Below are 22,226 nucleotides of genomic sequence, written 5' to 3'. Positions count from 1 at the left end.
TCCTATCCACCCCACCAACCCCCACACTGGACCCCACACACCCCAACATGTTGAAGAGGGCTATTGCATTAACTATCCCTTTTATACTTTCAGATGTTTCTCACTGTGTACCTGAGCAACAATGAGCAACATTTTACAGAGGTACCGATCACTCCTGAAACCACATGCCGAGATATCATCGAACTCTGTAAAGAACCTGGTGAGGCCGACTGCCATCTGGCTCAAGTGTGGCGAAACTCAGGTATGCCATGTCAAACACTGTTTTGCGGGATAGCTCTGTTTTCTTGCTCCTTTCCCCATCCTGGGGGCTTTTAAACATGCTTGATTTCCTAGTGCAAATGTATAGATTTTGTATGTACCAAATATTTAGACACTTTTTTTTTATTATTATTTTTTTTTATTATTATTTTTTTTTTGTCTGCCACTACTTTTTATCAAGATCTATTAAGGTGGGTGCCGTTATTGTGTTGTTGGGAAGACGGGGATTATCATGAATGTGTTTAGACTCTTCTTTCACTGGAACTTAATAGGTTTGGTTTTGACTATAACGGCTTATTTAATTTAGGAAATGGCACCTCCAGCATGTAAATTCCTCAACTGAAATGATCACAGTAATAATACTGTTGGAATTAGAGAACCCATTACCATGTCATTTGCCTAAAGCCTATTCCGCCTGTGCTACCATCTGCTGGTAAAATCCCTATCTGTAGGGACTTTTAATTGAGCCAAGTGTTTGTTAAATGTTCATTTTGAGCTGCAGTGCATACTTTCTGGTTGACATTAGCGAACTACGTTTTGCTGCCATTTCTTTTACATCATGTAACCTCCAATTTTTAGGTAGCTCCTTATGAGTTGGTTGGTACTCTTTCCCTGTTATTTATTGCTGTCACCTTACCCTTGTTTTACTGTTTGCTCTTTTGTTCTATGCGCTTTGTCTTGTCAAATTGCGGTTCACAAGCATGTTTTCTCCTGCATCTGGTTGCTCTCATGATATTTGGGGCTGATTTGGTATTTTTGATTGCCCCATACTAGTTTTGTCAATTTGGAAATATACTAGGATTGGGGGAATTTCGGGGTTGTGGCAGGAGGATTATCATTGAAATGTGAAAATACTTGGATTGTGCAAATTAAGTATAACAGACTTGTCCAAATCACAAATATACTAGGGCTGCCAAAAGTGGTTGTCAAATCGGAACTCAGTTGGGTCAGCCGAACTGTAACTGCGTATGGATTGCCAAACTGAAATTGTCCAGAGATTTTCATACTGACATTTTGCAAATTATGTGTTTAGGATTGTAAAGCTGGGGATATAATGAAATTGTGCAAACAGGGGGTAAAGGGATTGGAATTAGAGTTTTTAAGTGCGTCAGTCACATTAAATGATCCACTTATAGGAAGGAGTATGGGGGCTGGTAATGCTCTCAAGCTAGGTGATGTGCATCGCCTCAATACCCCTTTTGAGTCCCTCCTCATGTACCAAGCCTACTTTATTCATAATGTATAGAGGTGCCATACCGTGTCCACTTCGCAATCGTGTGAATGAGCGTAGAGAAAACTAGCTCTCCTCTTTTTCACACAGGGGTTAAGGAAACCAAAAAAGGTAGTCGGAAGGATTCATCTATTACCCTAAGTGCCAGCCCACTCTGCATTCCAATCTTCAATATTATGGAGCATACCAGAGTAACATTTCAAATGTATTATGTCCTCCCACGTATTCCTCATCTTAGATATATCCTTACCTTCATCTTTGCTGCTTTGGAAAATAATGTTCTTTGCACCAGAGGGCGCTCTGCTCGAGTCCACGGCGTCGATGTCCCTCGGCGGTATCCGTCGAGCATCGACGTCATCCCCAGTATAAATGACTCGAGCCGCGCCCGTTGACCTCAGTTCTGTTTTTCCGATAGCTTTCGCTTCTTACCAAGAAAACGGCACTTCAGTTCTCATTAATGTGTTCATCATTGAACCCTTCCACGCCAAAAACTGGCTTCAAGAAATGTCAGAAATGCGGAAAGATGTCGATAACAGTTCCCTATCGAAATTGCCCCTGGTGCCTGGGTCCCGACCATCGGATAGACGAGTGCTGTTCCTGTCGGGCGATGACCAATAAAGCTATAAAGGAACGTAGAGGTAAACTGGTGGTGGGGGAGAAGTCCTCAAAGTCTTATTCGAGAAGGAAAAAAGGCTTGGCTCAGTCTAGTGAAAGGGAAAACAAAAGTGCCAAAAGGCACAGAGAATTAATTACCCCTCACTACTCTAACTCTAGAGATACAAAGAGATCCAAATATTATAGTCACATATACCTAAACCAAACAAACATCACTACCATCAAAACATGTAGGACTAGACAAAGAAAGGCATTCACCCAGAGAAAATACTTGAAAATACTTTTAATCATGTAAATATTAAAAAACAGAATCAATTCCTACATCAAGGTATCAAAGAGGTATCAAAGAACTAAAAAGACATAAAATACACATATGAATACAAAAATGTGTCAAATAATGACCCTATTTTAGAACAAATTCATAAGCTATATTGTCAATCTTTAGACATTAGCTGAGGCATAGGTTGTCGACATGTTTCGGCCTACACAGAAATTGGACATTTCCTCAAATGTCCATTCCGAAATAAGTATTGTGGCCATCTTCAGGACATATGATTTCTTCACACTTGGTCTTTTATATGATGTGGATGGAACATCATGGATCTACAAATTCAGACAGGGGAATGACATTACTTCATGCATAACAATTTATGGATTACATAGTTATCTTAAAGTTTAAACAATTTTACAGGAGAGGCACTCCATAGCTGTAAACTAATGAGTCTTATATAAAATATTAGGCCTACTATTCATGCCAAACATTTCATGGACTCCTTTTATCGTATTAGCCTTATTAAAAGAGCTTAATTGATGGTTCAAATACCATCCCCTAACAAACACAGAAAAGACACACACTCACAAAAAACCTACATAACATTATGTGACATATTATCTAAATCTCTTACTTGTTTACTCTAGAGAGAGTGTAATTCATTCGATGATACAAATTCATCCGAGTTGTACATAGATATTTAATCCACACCGTTGTAGGCTGTACAACAGCTTCACTGGCAAGGATCGCCTTGTCCTATAATGTAATAGAAAAACATGTCTGCATCAATGATTTGATGTCATCTAATTAAGCTATATCTTGATTAATAGCCAGTTACCGCCGCTACCGTATAAAGGTGGGGAAAAAAAGCTGTCTTTTTTTATTATTTTTTATATTATATTTTTGAGAAATACATAGTTAATTCACAAGGGAGAGTCTGTGTATTAAAAATACACTGCTCTCTTAATATCAGCGGGTGAACCCTTTACCCCAAACTGTACTTCTGACCTCATGAAGACCTAACTTTTAGGCTAAAAGCGTTGTTTAAACCGTAACCTGTACATAACTGCGAAACCACAGAGGAACCGATATTTAAACAAATATGTTTGAGGACGATTACTGCCCAAAATGTTGTATTTTATTTTAAGGTCCTCACGGACACGATTTGCAAGGAATACAGTGCTTTGTTATACCTTATTTTAATTAGGATCCTCACGGAAACGGTTTTCAGGGGACAAAGTGCTTTGTTATGAAGAGACTGCCCACACATGAAGCACTCGTGGGGAGATGTCTCAGTTCCCAGATTTTAACGTCCACAGTGTACGAGGCTGTCAATGCAAAGAAAAACAGAAGCCAAAACAACAAACAGCTTAGTAAATCGACTTCAGATCTCAAGGGACCAAAAGGCCGCGGCGCACGCAATGAGGCTTACCAATAATTGTATCGTATTCGTAAGCGAGCCGCTCGTCGAGATCGCTTCGTTCACAAACGTGACAACCGAACAACCCGGATGTCAAATTAAATACGTGAATGCACGTTTGTGGCGCGCCAATCACGTTCGGGAAGACACATCATGTGTCCGAACGTGCAGGTCATGTGACATATGTTTACAAACATTATCAGGATACTACGCCCGTCTGTATAGCTGGAGCCAAAATGAGTCAGATTTTTTATCTGCTTCGATACTGAATGCATCTTACAATATATTCTGGGCAAAACGCCTCACATGGCCCAATCCAGCAGTCATGTGACATTTATCACGAATACATTTTGAGAACATGTTGTTGTTATATGTCCATAACGGTAATTGAAAGAATGCGTATTTGTAAAACACCCTGTGGTATGACTATATTTTTAACCGTCCAGTCAAGGGAAAGAAGACGAGCCGAGCCCTTATGTCAGGACTAAAATCCCAGTATATACAGAATGGGCATAGTTGCGCTATGGGGATGAAGCAGAAACAGGAAGTAGTATTATCTACCACAAGGTAAAAAATTCAGGCGTGTGCCAAAGGGCAAAGTAATTCTGCAGTTATAAGGCGAAACAAAACAAAAGACAGGAGTCATACAACCCCAGATAAAAAAGGGGGGAGGCTGAATGTTAGTTTATCAAACTATTCCATTCCACAGAAACATTTAAACCCTGATTCACCGTATTAAGGTTGTAGATCAATCTCTGCTCTGCTGTTGTTAGAGCTAAATCACGGTTACCACCTCTAGGTGGAGCCGGTATCGTCTGAATAACGAACCAATACAATTCGGTGTAGCTGTGTTTAGCTAATGCATAATGAGCCACCAATGGTTTTTTATCTGTTTTGTTTTTTAAACACGATCTATGTTCGCATATTCTTTGTCTTATGGCTCTACTAGTTTTACCAATGTAGAGTAAATTACAAGGGCACTTGATGCCATAAATCAGCCAATCTGAACCACAGTTCGAAAAAGATTTCAAATTCCAAACCTTCCCATTCAGTACCAAGGTTTTACAATTGGTAGTGAGGGAGCAAACAGAACAATGGCCACATTTATAATGGCCAAGAACTGGAGGTAGATTCCAGAGAGTCTGTTGTGTCAAAGGACTAGATGGTATTGGATATGTATGAACCAGCATATCCCTGAAGTTCTTCTGGCGTTTGAACGCAAATCTCGGTTGTATTGGGCGAAAGTCGTCAGTGGCTAATATGTGCCATTGTTTTTTAATGGTTCTGCGTAGAGCATTACTGATAGGACTGAAAGTACTCTCACATGTGATCCTTTCTTCTGAAATTTTTTGTTCTGGATGTAGGCAACTATGTCTATTGGCATGTTTCGCTCTCTTATAGGCACGATTGATACATTTCTTCGGGTAACCTCGAGTGATCAACCTTTGTTTTAAATCCTTACCCTCTTGAACAAAATCACATACTTCAGAGCAATTTCTTCTTAATCTAAGAAATTGTCCGACCGGTAGGTTTTCTCGTAGACTTAAAGGGTGGAAGCTGTTAAATCTTAGTAAGGTGTTTTTATCAGTTGGCTTACGAAATAACTTTGTTTTTAACAGGCCAGACTCTGTTTTATAGATGGAAAGATCCAAAAAAGGTATAGAGTGTAAGTCGTACATCATAGTGAAGGTAATGTGTTGATGATGGTTGTTTAGCCATACTAAAAAAGATTGCAACAGCGTTGCATCGCCTTTCCAAATAAGGAAAACATCATCAATGTAGCGCAGCCACTTGATGATGTTACTTTTAAATGGATTGTGTTCATCGAAGATGGAGGTCGATTCAAAATAATCCATAAAAAGATTCGCAAGGTCAGGGGCAAAGGTAGCCCCCATACTTGTGCCGTGTATTTGTTTATAGAATGTGCCATCATACAGAAAAAAGTTTTCTGTAAGGGCGATTTTGATACATTCCAAAATAAATGAAGTAGGCACTTTCCTGAGACTATCAGTACGCTTATTCAGATATAATTCCATAATAGTCAGGCATTCTCCCTGTGGGATACTCGTATAAAGCGAGGTAACATCTAAAGTTACCAAAATATCCGTTGTTTCTACATGTATAGAATCAATCAGATTGATCATACTAGTAGTATCTTTAACGAAGGATTGCATGGATCTCACAAAAGGACGGAGGAACCAGTCTGCATACATAGACAGAGGCTCCAAAATCGAATTTATGGCTGAAACAATAGGTCTACCGGGGGGATTTATGCAGTCCTTATGTACCTTGGGTAGTAAATAAAAGGCTGGAATAGTGGGTGACTTTTTTATCAAGAATTGGTGTTCATCTTGATCAATCCACTCTTGAAGTAGAGCGTGATCCATCAAGCTTTTTATGTCCCCTCGAAGGGCTTCAGTTGGATCTCGAGTCAGTTTACGATAGAACATAGGGTTTTCCAACTGGTTAGAGGCTTCTGCTTTATATAGTGTAGTGTCCCACAAAACAATCCCTCCGCCCTTATCGGCCGGTTTAATCAAGAAAGATTTATTATTTTGCAAATCACTAAGGGCCGCTCTTTCTGCCCTGGTTAGATTATCTTTATGATGGTTATTGTCCCTGATCAAACGTTTGGTTTTTTCCAAGACCTTATTTTCAAAGGCCAAAATGGCCGGACTCACCATTGAGTTTGAAGGGGTGAAATTCGAAGGTGTTTTTAAACCAGTTGTACTTGGTTCTTTGGTAGAGGTATGGCCGTCTTTAAAAAATTATTTCAAGCGGATTAGACGGAAACTTTTTACTCAGATCAAAACAAGTTATCCCAGAGCAGGAATAAAAACACAGGCCGCCAGAGAAACAAGTTTGTGAGCTTTTCCAATACATCTAACACTACAACTAGTAGTGATTCCGACAATGCTTCTGCCCCAAATGGATCTAATCCCAATAATCAACAACCTTTTTTTCGGGGACGAGGTCAGAAAACACGCCATTGGCAACAGGGGCCACCCCGCATGCAAACACGCAATTGGAGGGGCCCTCCACAGAATTGGTGATTCCGATCTTCAATTTGTCTACACATCATTTGACTAATTTAGAAATACAAGTTTTGAAAAATGGCCTCAGTTTTGTTCCAACTACCAAAGCCAAAGATTTTGACACACAGATGGAGCTACACAAATTTTTCCGTCTAATCCGCTTGAAATATTTTTTTAAAGACGGCCATACCTCTACCAAAGAACCAAGTACAACTGGTTTAAAAACACCTTCGAATTTCACCCCTTCAAACTTGTGGGACACTACACTATATAAAGCAGAAGCCTCTAACCAGTTGGAAAACCCTATGTTCTATCGTAAACTGACTCGAGATCCAACTGAAGCCCTTCGAGGGGACATAAAAAGCTTGATGGATCACGCTCTACTTCAAGAGTGGATTGATCAAGATGAACACCAATTCTTGATAAAAAAGTCACCCACTATTCCAGCCTTTTATTTACTACCCAAGGTACATAAGGACTTCAAAAATCCCCCCGGTAGATGTATTGTTTCAGCCATAAATTCGATTTTGGAGCCTCTGTCTATGTATGCAGACTGGTTCCTCCGTCCTTTTGTGAGATCCATGCAATCTTTCGTTAAAGATACTACTAGTATGATCAATCTGATTGATTCTATACATGTAGAAACTACGGATATTTTGGTAACTTTAGATGTTACCTCGCTTTATACGAGTATCCCACAGGGAGAATGCCTGACTATTATGGAATTATATCTGAATAAGCGTACTGATAGTCTCAGGAAAGTGCCTACTTCATTTATTTTGGAATGTATCAAAATCGCCCTTACAGAAAACTTTTTTCTGTATGATGGCACATTCTATAAACAAATACACGGCACAAGTATGGGGGCTACCTTTGCCCCTGACCTTGCGAATCTTTTTATGGATTATTTTGAATCGACCTCCATCTTCGATGAACACAATCCATTTAAAAGTAACATCAAGTGGCTGCGCTACATTGATGATGTTTTCCTTATTTGGAAAGGCGATGCAACGCTGTTGCAATCTTTTTTAGTATGGCTAAACAACCATCATCAACACATTACCTTCACTATGATGTACGACTTACACTCTATACCTTTTTTGGATCTTTCCATCTATAAAACAGAGTCTGGCCTGTTAAAAACAAAGTTATTTCGTAAGCCAACTGATAAAAACACCTTACTAAGATTTAACAGCTTCCACCCTTTAAGTCTACGAGAAAACCTACCGGTCGGACAATTTCTTAGATTAAGAAGAAATTGCTCTGAAGTATGTGATTTTGTTCAAGAGGGTAAGGATTTAAAACAAAGGTTGATCACTCGAGGTTACCCGAAGAAATGTATCAATCGTGCCTATAAGAGAGAGAAACATGCCAATAGACATAGTTGCCTACATCCAGAACAAAAAATTTCAGAAGAAAGGATCACATGTGTGAGTACTTTCAGTCCTATCAGTAATGCTCTACGCAGAACCATTAAAAAACAATGGCACATATTAGCCACTGACGACTTTCGCCCAATACAACCGAGATTTGCGTTCAAACGCCAGAAGAACCTCAGGGATATGCTGGTTCATACATATCCAATACCATCTAGTCCTTTGACACAACAGACTCTCTGGAATCTACCTCCAGTTCTTGGCCATTATAAATGTGGCCATTGTTCTGTTTGCTCCCTCACTACCAATTGTAAAACCTTGGTACTGAATGGGAAGGTTTGGAATTTGAAATCTTTTTCGAACTGTGGTTCAGATTGGCTGATTTATGGCATCAAGTGCCCTTGTAATTTACTCTACATTGGTAAAACTAGTAGAGCCATAAGACAAAGAATATGCGAACATAGATCGTGTTTAAAAAACAAAACAGATAAAAAACCATTGGTGGCTCATTATGCATTAGCTAAACACAGCTACACCGAATTGTATTGGTTCGTTATTCAGACGATACCGGCTCCACCTAGAGGTGGTAACCGTGATTTAGCTCTAACAACAACAGCAGAGCAGAGATTGATCTACAACCTTAATACGGTGAATCAGGGTTTAAATGTTTCTGTGGAATGGAATAGTTTGATAAACTAACATTCAGCCTCCCCCCTTTTTTATCTGGGGTTGTATGACTCCTGTCTTTTGTTTTGTTTCGCCTTATAACTGCAGAATTACTTTGCCCTTTGGCACACGTCTGAATTTTTTACCTTGTGGTAGATAATACTACTTCCTGTTTCTGCTTCATCCCCACAGCGCAACTATGCCCATTCTGTATATACTGGGATTTTAGTCCTGACATAAGGGCTCGGCTCGTCTTCTTTCCCTTGACTGGACGGTTAAAAATATAGTCATACCACAGGGTGTTTTACAAATACGCATTCTTTCAATTACCGTTATGGACATATAACAACAACATGTTCTCAAAATGTATTCGTGATAAATGTCACATGACTGCTAGATTGGGCCATGTGAGGCGTTTTGCCCAGAATATATTGTAAGATGCATTCAGTATCGAAGCAGATAAAAAATCTGACTCATTTTGGCTCCAGCTATACAGACGGGCGTAGTATCCTGATAATGTTTGTAAACATATGTCACATGACCTGCACGTTCGGACACATGATGTGTCTTCCCGAACGTGATTGGCGCGCCACAAACGTGCATTCACGTATTTAATTTGACATCCGGGTTGTTCGGTTGTCACGTTTGTGAACGAAGCGATCTCGACGAGCGGCTCGCTTACGAATACGATACAATTATTGGTAAGCCTCATTGCGTGCGCCGCAGCCATTTGGTCCCTTGAGATCTGAAGTCGATTTACTAAGCTGTTTGTTGTTTTGGCTTCTGTTTTTCTTTGCATTGACAGCCTCGTACACTGTGGACGTTAAAATCTGGGAACTGAGACATCTCCCCACGAGTGCTTCATGTGTGGGCAGTCTCTTCATAACAAAGCACTTTGTCCCCTGAAAACCGTTTCCGTGAGGATCCTAATTAAAATAAGGTATAACAAAGCACTGTATTCCTTGAAAATCGTGTCCGTGAGGACCTTAAAATAAAATACAACATTTTGGGCAGTAATCGTCCTCAAACATATTTGTTTAAATATCGGTTCCTCTGTGGTTTCGCAGTTATGTACAGGTTACGGTTTAAACAACGCTTTTAGCCTAAAAGTTAGGTCTTCATGAGGTCAGAAGTACAGTTTGGGGTAAAGGGTTCACCCGCTGATATTAAGAGAGCAGTGTATTTTTAATACACAGACTCTCCCTTGTGAATTAACTATGTATTTCTCAAAAATATAATATAAAAAATAATAAAAAAAGACAGCTTTTTTTCCCCACCTTTATACGGTAGCGGCGGTAACTGGCTATTAATCAAGATATAGCTTAATTAGATGACATCAAATCATTGATGCAGACATGTTTTTCTATTACATTATAGGACAAGGTGATCCTTGCCAGTGAAGCTGTTGTACAGCCTACAACGGTGTGGATTAAATATCTATGTACAACTCGGATGAATTTGTATCATCGAATGAATTACACTCTCTCTAGAGTAAACAAGTAAGAGATTTAGATAATATGTCACATAATGTTATGTAGGTTTTTTGTGAGTGTGTGTCTTTTCTGTGTTTGTTAGGGGATGGTATTTGAACCATCAATTAAGCTCTTTTAATAAGGCTAATACGATAAAAGGAGTCCATGAAATGTTTGGCATGACTAGTAGGCCTAATATTTTATATAAGACTAATTAGTTTACAGCTATGGAGTGCCTCTCCTGTAAAATTGTTTAAACTTTAAGATAACTATGTAATCCATAAATTGTTATGCATGAAGTAATGTCATTCCCCTGTCTGAATTTGTAGATCCATGATGTTCCATCCACATCATATAAAAGACCAAGTGTGAAGAAATCATATGTCCTGAAGATGGCCACAATACTTATTTCGGAATGGACATTTGAGGAAATGTCCAATTTCTGTGTAGGCCGAAACATGTCGACAACCTATGCCTCAGCTAATGTCTAAAGATTGACAATATAGCTTATGAATTTGTTCTAAAATAGGGTCATTATTTGACACATTTTTGTATTCATATGTGTATTTTATGTCTTTTTAGTTCTTTGGTACCTCTTTGATACCTTGATGTAGGAATTGATTCTGTTTTTTAATATTTACATGATTAAAAGTATTTTCAAGTATTTTCTCTGGGTGAATGCCTTTCTTTGTCTAGTCCTACATGTTTTGATGGTAGTGATGTTTGTTTGGTTTAGGTATATGTGACTATAATATTTGGATCTCTTTGTATCTCTAGAGTTAGAGTAGTGAGGGGTAATTAATTCTCTGTGCCTTTTGGCACTTTTGTTTTCCGTATTATTGGGTCCCGTTTGAGAATTTCTCCTCCGTGAACAAAAAATTTGGGACTGTGCCTTCTTTTTTGCTTACTATCAGTCTAGTGAAAGACATCACAAATCGAAGAAATCAAGGTCGAGGAGCAGATCTCGGAAGTAGTCTTGTTCAAAAAAGTCAAAGAAAAGATGACACCGTTCTCCCTCTTCCTCTTCTTCAACGTCTTCAGAAGAGGTCATCACCTTCCCTTCTAAACATGGTTCCCCGGAGAAGTGGGAGGCCTTCAGAGCCTCAATGTTAAAAATCTTTGAGAATGCAGCCCAGACCCCATCAAAGAAGTCTAGTGAAAGCCATGTCCCTGGTCATACTAAAAGTGACAGGGGAAGATTAAAGACAAAAAGTTCTGACAAAATCCTCGAGGGCGTTGTCGAGGGGATCCTCCCTGATGTCTCAAAAGAAACTCCTTCCAGTGCAAAAACCGGGGGCAATACTCGACAAATTGGTGTCGGAAACTCATCCGCCATTAAAATGATCTTCAAAGGCTTCCTCTAAGCCTCTTTCAAAGACGTCTGAGTCCAAGGGGTCGCCGGGCCACTCGAAGACTCTTAAGTAGAGTACTCCTTCGACGATATCGAAGGCTCCTTCGACAGCAGTTACTGGTAACATCGACGCCCTTGTCGACGTCTTCGTTAATTCCTATTACTAAATCTACATCTGTGTCAAAGGCAAGGTCTATGCCACCAGAGAAGATTTTTCATCCAGAAAATAGACAGGATTTTTTCAAATCCATGTCTTCCATTTAGGAGGAAAAATCCTCGGAGGAGGAGGAGGATGTTTCACAGGGTGGTATAAAGTTTGGAACAAAGGAAGTTCCTGAGGAGTTGATTGACCCTCATTCAAAAATGGCAGACCTATATGAGTGCCTACAGACAGCAAGCGGTCTGGACACATCTCCAGAGTATGAGTTTGAAAAACCTGACCCTGCTGATCATGCAGATGCAGGATACAGGCGATTAATGAGTAGGGTAACAGAATTTATGGGATGGAACAGAAATTCCCCTCCTTACTAAGAGGATGACATGACAGACATCCTTTCGGGTGGACCTCAACAAGACCCCATACTTCCTTTTCACATAGCTTTGCAAAGGAAGGTGTGTACTGCTTGGGAAAACCCTGAGTCGGCTCCTGCGGTAAATAAAAAAAATTCACATCTAAATACAGTCCGCCTTCTTCAGACCCTGAATATTTAAGGAAACATCCATCACCTGAAAGTCTAGTGGTTCAGGCGGCCACGTCTACTAGGAATGCAGCATACCCTACAATTCCCGTGGACAGGGATGATACAAAAATTGACGCATGGTCCCGTAAAATTCTTTCTTCGGGTAGCATGGCATTGAAATCTACAAATGTAACTTGCACCCTTGCAAGATTTACATAGATCCTTTGGGACTGTATGACACCGGCAGTTGAACACATCCATGATGGTGAGGAACAGGAAGGTTTCCTAGCCATAGTTAAGGATGGAAAAGAGGCTATGGGGAATGCCTCCAATCAGGTTTGGCCACTGCTGACAGCATCAGTAGGTCCATGGCATCTAGTGCTGTGCTACGTAGATTCGCATGGCTGAGAAAGTCAGGTTTTGCACCGGATGTGCAGGCCCGACTTCTCAATATGCCATTTGACGGCTTGAGGTTGTTAGGCAGCAAGGCGGATGAAAGTTTGAAGAAGCTGCAGACCTCTAAAGCGCCAGCAAAGTTACTTAGTGCTGCAATACGACAACCTCAACAACGCCCCTACACAGTCTCATCTTCCTGGAGGGGTCATCCTTTTCGATTTCATTCCTCATTTGGAAAAGGAAGGGGACAGGCCAGTCAAAGAGGACAAAGGAAATGTCGTCCTTGGGGGGGAGGGGGGGTGTGAGGAAAAGGTGCTAGATCTGTCCCAGTAGCAGCAACTGTCCAATCAGCCGCTACTGCAGCTGCCGCAAAGCCACTCTGAGGTTTTGACCCACAAGACCCCGGTGGGAGGCAGAATCTCTTGGCATCTGGAAGAATGGTGGGGCATTACTTCAGATGCTTGGGCACTGGAAACAGTATACCAAGGTTACTGGCTTCCCTTTCAGAAGAAACCACAGAATCACCCTCCGGAATACAACTCTGCAAAAATTCCAAACCCGCTCCTGTTGCAGGAAATTTTAACCCTGCTAGAGAAAGGTGCAATAGAACATGTACTAGTAGCGGAAAGGAACAAGGTTTGGTAATCCCCATACTTTCTCATCCCAAAGAAGGACGGAGGATTGAAACCCATCTTGGACTTAATAAACTTGAACAAGTTCCTCAGGAAGGACAAGTTCAAGATGGTTACCCTTTGTCAGATCCTTCAGGTTCTTCAACTCCAGGACTGGTTGGTATCATTGGACCTTCAGGATGCTTACTTTCATGTGCCAATCCATCTCAAGCACAAACAGTACCTGAGGTGCGCGATTGGCAACTCTCAATATCAGTTTCGATTTCTGCCATTCGGGTTGACCTGCGCCCTGAGAGTTTTCACCAAGCTGATGGCGGTAGTGGCAGCGAGTCTCTGGAGAGGGGGAATTCACATTTACCCCTTCCTGGATGATTGGTTAATCAGGGCACGTTCTCCAGAACAAGCCCAGGAACATCTAAGCAAGACCTGCCACTTCCTACACAGACTGGGCTTTTCTCTGAATTTCAAGAAGTCAAATATGATACCATCACAAAAATTCCAATTTATCGGAGCAGTTCTGGATACTTTCTCTGGCAAAGCCTCGCCTCCCGAAGAGAGAACTCACCACATTCTGCAGATGGTAACACAATTCCAAAACGCCCAGCATCTGCCGGCATTCTATTTTCTAAGGTTGCTTGCTCTAATGGCATCTTGCATTTTTCTTATGCCAGAGGCCAGATTGAGGATGAGATCCCTACAGTGGGCCCTCATGACTCAATGGGCCCAATTTTCAGGGGAGATGTCAGATCTTTTGAAAGTCCCGACCAGAGTGACACAAGATCTGCGATGGTGGGCTTGCAACGAACATATCCTCAAAGGAGAATCTTTTTGGCAACCATGGCTGGAGATAACGGTAGTGACGCACGCCTCACTCACGGGCTGGGGAGCCCACACCAACAAACTGACAATCAGCGGGCTTTGGTCTCCATTGGAGTCCAAACTACACATTAACCTCTTGGAGCTGAGGACAATCAGACTAGCGCTGAAAGCCTTTCTGCCCTCTGTACGGGGAAAGAATGTCCTGACAATGACGGACCACACAGTGGCCATGTACTACCTCAATAAGAGAGGAGTAGGGTCACAGCGAGGCAATGCAGCTCTGGTTCTGGGCAATACAGGAAGGAATCTCTCTAACAGCAATTCACCTAGCCAGAGACCAGAACACGGCAGCGGACGCTCTGAGCAGGCAGAGCACAGTATCCGACGAATGGGAACTAGATCAGGAAGTCCTTCAAGAGATCGTCGCCCTTTGGTGAACCCCACAAGTGGATCTGTTCGCCACCGGTGCCAACCGGAAGTGCGCACTGTACTGCTCAAGGGAATTTCCCCCAAGAGGAGCTCTAGGAGACGCGTTCGTGGTGGACTGGAAATTTCCACTCCTGTATGCATTTCCTCCAGTCCCTGTGATTCCTCAAGTAATCGGGAGGTTAAAGTTCGGGAAATCCATTATCCTAATTGCCCCGGATTGGGCCAGGAGAACGTGGTCCTCGGAACTTCTGGGCATGCCCATCTGCCCTCCAATACGTCTTCCACAAAGAGAGGACCTTCTCTCGCGAGAGAAAGGTCGGCTTCTCCATCCTGAGATCAAGACACTCAGCCTTCATGCATGGTTTCTGAGAGGCTGAGATACAAGGATTGGGACCTTCCGGATGATGTAATGGAGATTTTGCTTTCTGCCAGAAGGCCAGCAACTAAATCTCTGTACCAGCGTTGTTGGAACAGGTTCAGTAACTGGTGCAGAGATAAGAATGTAGACCCTTTTCAATGTAATATTCCTACAATATTGTCTTTTCTTTTACATTTGGCCAATTTGGGGCTCCAAGTTGGCAGATAAAAGGTTATTTGGCTGCGCTCTTCATTTTTAAGCGCTCCTGAGAGGAGGAATCTTATTTCAAGATATCTTTTTAATTGTACAGTTCTTAAAAGTGCGTACTAATGTGTTTCCTCCAATAGCCTTTCAAGTACCTGTGTGGGATCTAAATTTAGTGTTGAAATTTCTTACTTGTATTCCATTTGAGCCATTGCATTCTTGCCCGTTAAGGCTCCTTACTCTAAAAACAATACTACTAGTGGCAATTAATTCAGCCCGCAGGGTGAGTGAGTTGCAGGTGCTTTCTAGCAAACCTCCTCACACCATCTTTCACAAAGATAAAGTTGTTCTTAAGGTCAAACCCTCTTTTCTACCGAAAATTGTCTCAGATTTTCACCTGTCACAAAAGATAACATTGCCTGCATTTTGTCCTCCTCCTCGCGCCAGTAAGGAGGAAGAAAGATTACACAAATTAGACCCTAAGAGGGCTCTTAGTTTGTATGTATCGAGATTGGTTAAATTTCGTCACTGTGACCAACGTTTTGTGGGATATACTGGCTGTAAATTAGGGCTAGCAGTGACAAAACAAACATTGTCCAGATGGATAATTTTAGATATAACAATGTTATAGATGGGCTGGGAAAGATCCTCCAGACGGTGTGAGAGCTCATTCAACCCGGGGCATAGCGACTTCAACAGCTCTTCAGAGGGGTGTCCCGATATGAGATATTTGCACAGCAGCCACCTGGTCATCCATGCACACATTTGTAAAGCACTACTCCCTAGACTCGACTTCTTCACAGAGGGGTCTCTTTGCAAAATCAGTACTTCATACTCTACATGATTAATATTTATGGTACTCCCTCCAATTTGGGAGCCTATCTAAGATGAGGAAAACGTGGGAGGACACAATCCATTCAAAGAACACGCTACTTACCAACTGTAACGTTCTTTCGACTGAATGTTCCTCCCACATATTCCTCATCGACCCTCCCACCCTACCCCACAATACAGTTTACGTGTTTTACACTCAAAGTTCCTTTAGAGCTTTTGGCCAAAGGGACACGCCTTATCTACTAATTATTGGCTACAACATACGAAAAAACAGAACTGAGGCCAACAGACTCGGCTCGAGTCGTTTATACTGCGGATGATGTTGACGCTCGACGGATACCGGCGAGGGACATTGACACCGCGGACTCGAGCAGAGCGCCCTCTGGTGGAGAGAATTTTTTGCTGAAGCAGCAAAGCTGTAGGTAAGGATATATGAGTAATACGTGGGAGGAATATCCAGACGAAAGAATGATACAGTTGGTAAGTAACTTGTTCTTCGCTTGATAACACACTTGCTTCTATTTTACACAGGCACTCTACCTTTGTGGAATGGAAAGGAAAAGCTGGTAGTTGGTACGCACACACTCATAAGACACTTCAACTATTCTGCCTCGTAAAGACAGTTAAATGGTACTTAAAGATTGCATGTTCCAGGGTGCAGCAGAAAGAACCCATTGCCTGAGCACTGATGTGTGCCGTGGAACTGTATGGCTTCACTAGTACGTCCACCTGATTTTTAAAACCTTTTAAAGCCTCGCCTGCTGCTGAGACACAATTGGAATTAACTAATCACCCAAAGGAGAGAAGCTATTGAGAACGGATGAGAATACCATGTGGGTAAAAGGGAGAGAGCTGTCAAAATGCACCCAAAAAACATGTTCAACCAATCCAGGGCCAAGGCAAGACCGTGGATAGAAGAGAACCAGTCATGTGAATGATTGCGTTATCGGATGCCCTATGTCAACACTTAACAAGAGGTAGGAAAAGGCACAGTTAGGAAGGTGATCCTGAAGAAAGGGGGAGCAGCAAAGTGGCTAAGCTTCTGCATGCCTATTGGCATCTACATTTCACCGCCTGGCAGGAGCCGGAGGCAGAAGGAGAGAACTGTGAACTGTTTATAGCTAAAAGCATTGCTCAGGAAGCTTGCCCCAGCTAGTGGTTTATAGAAATGCAGCCTGACAATCCCCTTATCGTGGAAGAACAAATATGTGCTTTTATCTACAAGTTAAAACATTGGCAAGAGAAAGGAAATACTTGCTCGTAAGGTACACATTGGGGGCGGGGGCTGAAATTCCTGCTTGGAGTGTGCTGCTATCATATAAATAAGCATAGGAAGTTGGCCCACGGCCAGAAGACAAGAAAATCTGCGCCAAGGAAAATTAGAGCCAGGAGGAAAGTTGAGAATCGTGCCAGGCACTATATCCCTGAGACGGAGTTGGATTAAGGCAACCTGACAAGGTTAGGGAGTCTTGTGGATTGGCCCTTTCACCTTTTGTAGAGGTGGAGCCAAGTACCCCCACCTGAAGCTCCTCCCCCATGTTGCCTATATGGTGGGAGCCAGAATGCGAAACAAGTGCATTTCCAGTTAGAATACCTGTACCGAAGAGAATCCTGGAAGTAAGATTTCCATTGAGAAAGCCGTACATGCATACACGACAATATGATGGCTATTTGAATGAAATCCCGGAGGAAGTGGGGAAAAGCAAGCTAGAAAACAGACTGGTGACGTCATGAAGAGCAGAATCGACGCACCCAGAAGAGATGCAGATACGAGAGAATATAAATATTCTGTAAGCTTTAAGTTCAAGGTGTTAAAGATGAGCAACATTTCGAGTTCAAAATGAAGATGTTCATGCTAAAGAAATAATGAAGTTATCGAGTCATTTTATAAATGTACAGTCGCAGCAACGCAAGTAGACCAAGTATTCTTTATGACTGGCTATGTAGTGAATAGATTGTGGCGATGCGCCAACGTATATATGCATAGTAAATGTAAGTAATAGGGATGATTCCACAATGTGTTTTAGCAGAGCTGGATTCCGAAAGCAGAAAGATGTTTTCAGTGTGTTGCAGTTAAAATATCGAAAACCTGGCTATGGAGGTGGATCAAAGAAAGGCTTGGTTGGATCAACACAAGAAGTCCAGGCCGGCTTGGACCTGGATGTGCGTATAAACAATTACAGAACGTGTGAAAAGAACAAACCTGTCTTAAATGAGAGACGAGAACATCGAAGATGTCAAAGGTTCATCAAATAGTAGTATTTTAAATGCAGTAAGATTCAACCATGGTCTACAGTCATGTGGTCAGATGAAAATAGGCACGATGATGAACTGTATCGAAACCGAGAAGACAGAGTATGCTATACTCCCTCATATTCTTCAGTACAGAGAACTTTTCCAAGGCCGAATTCAAAGCCTTAATTGACTAGTAGGCTGCAAGTCTGATGATGGATGCCAGGGCTAATTGGTGGGAATCTATGGTTGCGACCGGCCCACCAGCACCTGGGTGCCAACCTGTGTGCTGCTTGCTTAGGTGTAATATTACAGAGGGGTACAAGGGTGCCAACCAATTGTAGAGGCACATGTAATGAAGAGCCCTATAGTTTGTTTAACAAATGAGACGTTGTGTATTTGTTGACGTTCATAGTGACCTGCACTAGAGGAGGGCTTAGTTGCTCCACCTGATGTTAGAGACCCAATCACCTTCCCTGACCAGTATGGAACGTATACCTAGATGTTCCTTGTAAGCCTATCACCATTCCAAATAGGTTTTGTAGTTTGCAATGCAGATTGACGTCAATAGTGATAATGTTTTAGTATATTGCCTGCTTTTTGTAACATATTGAATTGAGAAAGAGTGCGAAGATCGACCGGACGTGCTGGTGTTCGTTGTAACTCCCTGTTTTAGATAATTGACATTAAAACAGTTGCATTTTGCCAACTTCCTGAGTCAGTTTTGATTATTGATGTTTGAGTAATATTCTGCATCTCCATCTGTCTCCAAGTATTGCTAGCTCGTCTTAAAGGGTTGGTTCGGATGCCCCACTTCACCTCTTTTGAGTTAGCCATCCAGAAATCGTTGTCACAGTCGAGTTATAGTTGAAACCGTAGACCCCAAAAAGTATTCCAACTCAGCCAGTGCTTTTTATTATTGAAATGATTGAACTTGATATCTGTGGTTACTTCGTCACATAAGCAGGAGCAAAAAAGTAGCTCCTCTGTTGAAGGCCTTACACAGTCAGCAGCAGATGCCTCTGAAGGGCAACAAGCTAGTAGTATGCATGTTGTGCGATGAAGCAAAAACACCTAGTTCTCAAACTTAAGCACAATGCATGACTATATGCCCAGTATTATGCCGATCAGCACCAGACTTTGAAGTATTGATAATTCTGTAAGCCGACTTCTCAGTCGCGTTCTATGTTTATAAAGTAAAAGCAGACCTAATTAGAAATGCAATTGTGATGCATATTTATGAGACTCACAAATGGCTAACCAAGGTTTAAATAGATATACATATTTTTATAGGGCACCATTTGTCTTGAAATTTAAAGTAACTCCTGGTAGTATTCTGTTAAGATAACAAGGCGCCCTTGTTCTCCAAGCAGAAACCAAATATCACCAGTTTTTCACCCCACCTGCACTATTTGTTTGCCAAACTGGAAATGTACTGGGATTGTAAAACCTGTTATATTTTATGATTGTTTATACAGAGTATACTGAGATTGTGCAAACTGGTAATATATTTGACCCAGTGTTCCAGGGATTGCATATACCATACTAGCAGAGCAAACTGCTAAATACAGTAGTACTACGGCTGTGGCCTGATGTGGGACTGAGCCAGAGTTTGTGTCCATCTGTGAGGTCGCATGGTGATGGGCTTTGGGTAGGGAACGTTGTGGCATCTTTTTGGACAAGATATATATGGAAAGGAACAAGAGATAGCCTTAATGTCTTATGTATTTGAACATGATTGACCAACAGATACAATTTACGAGCAAGGTCTCCAAAGAGCAGATACATTTTCTGGATGTAGAGGTTAGACTGAAAGACGCAAAAAAATATTCCCCCAATATTTTTCGCAAAGAAACCGACCGAAACAATCAATTGCCATCAACCAAGTATCATTAGAAATGTACCCTATAGGTGTATGACAAGGCCAGCAATAATTGGATGAATTAATAGCAATTCTTGCAATTCTTGATGGGATAAGAAATGCGCAATGTAAAATAAAGAAATGAGTTTGAGTTAGATTAGCAGCTACTGAAGAAGAATAATAGTTTGCAAATATTGGTCCACATGTCGGGAGTGGGTTGGACATTTCATTCTAATTCCCATTGCCTAATGGTAATATAAATGAGCAGGTTAGTAGACTGAACATCATTAAGGAAGGCGTTTATTTTGGTGGCATTGATGGAGGGTTTACATGTTAAAGATGTTAAGAGGGGCGATGGGGACTTTTGAGTTAGTTTAAGTAAAGATTTGATTAAAGAATTGATGAGAGATCTATGAAATATGGAGTCGGACTTAGGAATATTATATTGGTGAACATAAGATCTAGTAGAAAAGAACCCATAACCATGAAGAATGGCACTTTCCCATGCCTACATTTTACCAACCATGGGTTTGTGACCAAAGGCAACACAATCGACCATCCAAAATCGGCAGAGAAAATTAAAATCAAAACCTTTGCTGCTTGTGATACTAAGAATGTCATCTATGCAATAGTGTCCTTGTGGAATGTATTACGTAGGGCAATCCCAATGCCCTTGAAAACAATGCCCGAATGAACATCGGTCCTGCATAAGAACCAGAAATATGATCTCAGCAGTCACAACACATTTGCTGGAGAAACAGCATATTTCCCAGGTCAGATTTCAGATGATCGATGTGATTGTGAGAAGGAATACCCATGAAGATTATGTCAAAAGATTGGACCAAAAATAAACTTTTTTGGATTGAGAGACTTGACTCTATACCCCCAATGGTATTAATGAGGATTAATTACACAACGTTTCATCTAAAGTGTCCCCAAGAATGGTCCACCATAATTTGGGGAGGTCCGTATTAAGTTTTGTCGAGGTACAATGTGAACTGTGTCCAATATGCACATCGATGTTAACTTACAGCTTTGTGTAATATCATGCATGCATAACCCTTGCATGCAATGTTGTACACGAGGCCATTTTTCTTTTATTTATGGATTTGTTATTCCTTTTTTTTTCTATATGTATCCCTGTATGCCTACATTTTGGATATCCCTGTTTTACTTTTATGTGCCATGGGCTCCACATTAACAGAATTCCACTTTTGAACTAGGTTTTTTAGAGATTTGTAAGACTGGACTATTCTTTCAACCTAATTTAGGTTGACATGCTGACCTAGTTAGAATAACTTTTGTGCTCCATGCAGATAGGTCTATAAAAACATGAAGAAGGGTTGTCACCTTTGTTACATTTAGTAACCATATGTACTGCAACATGAGGGAACATCATTTTGTGACTTCATGTGAATTTTACGTTTATCTTGAATTCCATAGACTTTTCTGCCCTTCCTTTCTTACTGAACCTCTGTTTTACTTTTTGCAACGTATGACCCGGGGCAGCTGTGATGTCACGCTGTGTGCGTCTGTGCGTGACATTACACCACCCGCGCTACCTTTAAGGACAGGTAAGCTTAGACCGAGCCTGTTTGCACAGCCATGGATCTTCCAAGTTTTCACTCGTTGGAACCTTCACAACCTCTGTTAGGTAATCGGGTCTATTAGATTTGGCTACTACTGCCTTTTTGAGCAGACAACCGTGGAATTGACATACCACATGTTTCTTATGCCAGTACTTTTACGTTTTATAGGCTAATCTGGTGCGCGATTCTCATACAACTATGGCATACTAGGTTTGAACTTGGGTATGACACATCTTCCTATTTTTTCATGAATGTGTGGCTCACATCTACGGTACTGAGGCACTGTCCTTAAAGTTAACATGATTTTTTTTTCCCTACTTATACACCATCCACATAAAAGCAGGTAACATACATATTTTGCTACCTCTGCCAACAAAGATTTATTGTGGTTACATATATATATGAGACTAATACTTTAATTTTTTCTCATTTTCCTTCTTTCTTGGTGCACTTGTTTTGTCTGTTTTTACTTTCTATGATGGAATAAATGAACTAAG

At 41.2% G+C, this 22,226-nt stretch overlaps 1 protein-coding gene across 4 annotated transcripts in view; it reads left to right on the top strand.

Moving 5' to 3' along the window:
* Positions 1 to 22,226, top strand: part of TP53BP2 (tumor protein p53 binding protein 2) — a 642,763-nt gene that overhangs the window by 113,017 nt on the left and 507,520 nt on the right. For all 4 annotated transcript variants that reach the window (XM_069608638.1, XM_069608637.1, XM_069608636.1 and 1 more), the window contains exon 2: positions 94 to 241. In XM_069608638.1, the coding sequence (XP_069464739.1) occupies positions 94 to 241 (148 nt within the window). The remainder of the gene's footprint in view (positions 1 to 93; positions 242 to 22,226) is intronic.

Source organism: Ambystoma mexicanum, chromosome 4q (assembly GCF_040938575.1).
Source record: "Ambystoma mexicanum isolate Mex_15411 chromosome 4q, UKY_AmexF1_1, whole genome shotgun sequence".
NCBI classification, from domain to species: domain Eukaryota; kingdom Metazoa; phylum Chordata; class Amphibia; order Caudata; family Ambystomatidae; genus Ambystoma; species Ambystoma mexicanum.
Note: the sequence above shows the minus strand (reverse complement) of the source record. Positions and strands in the feature narration are given on the sequence as shown.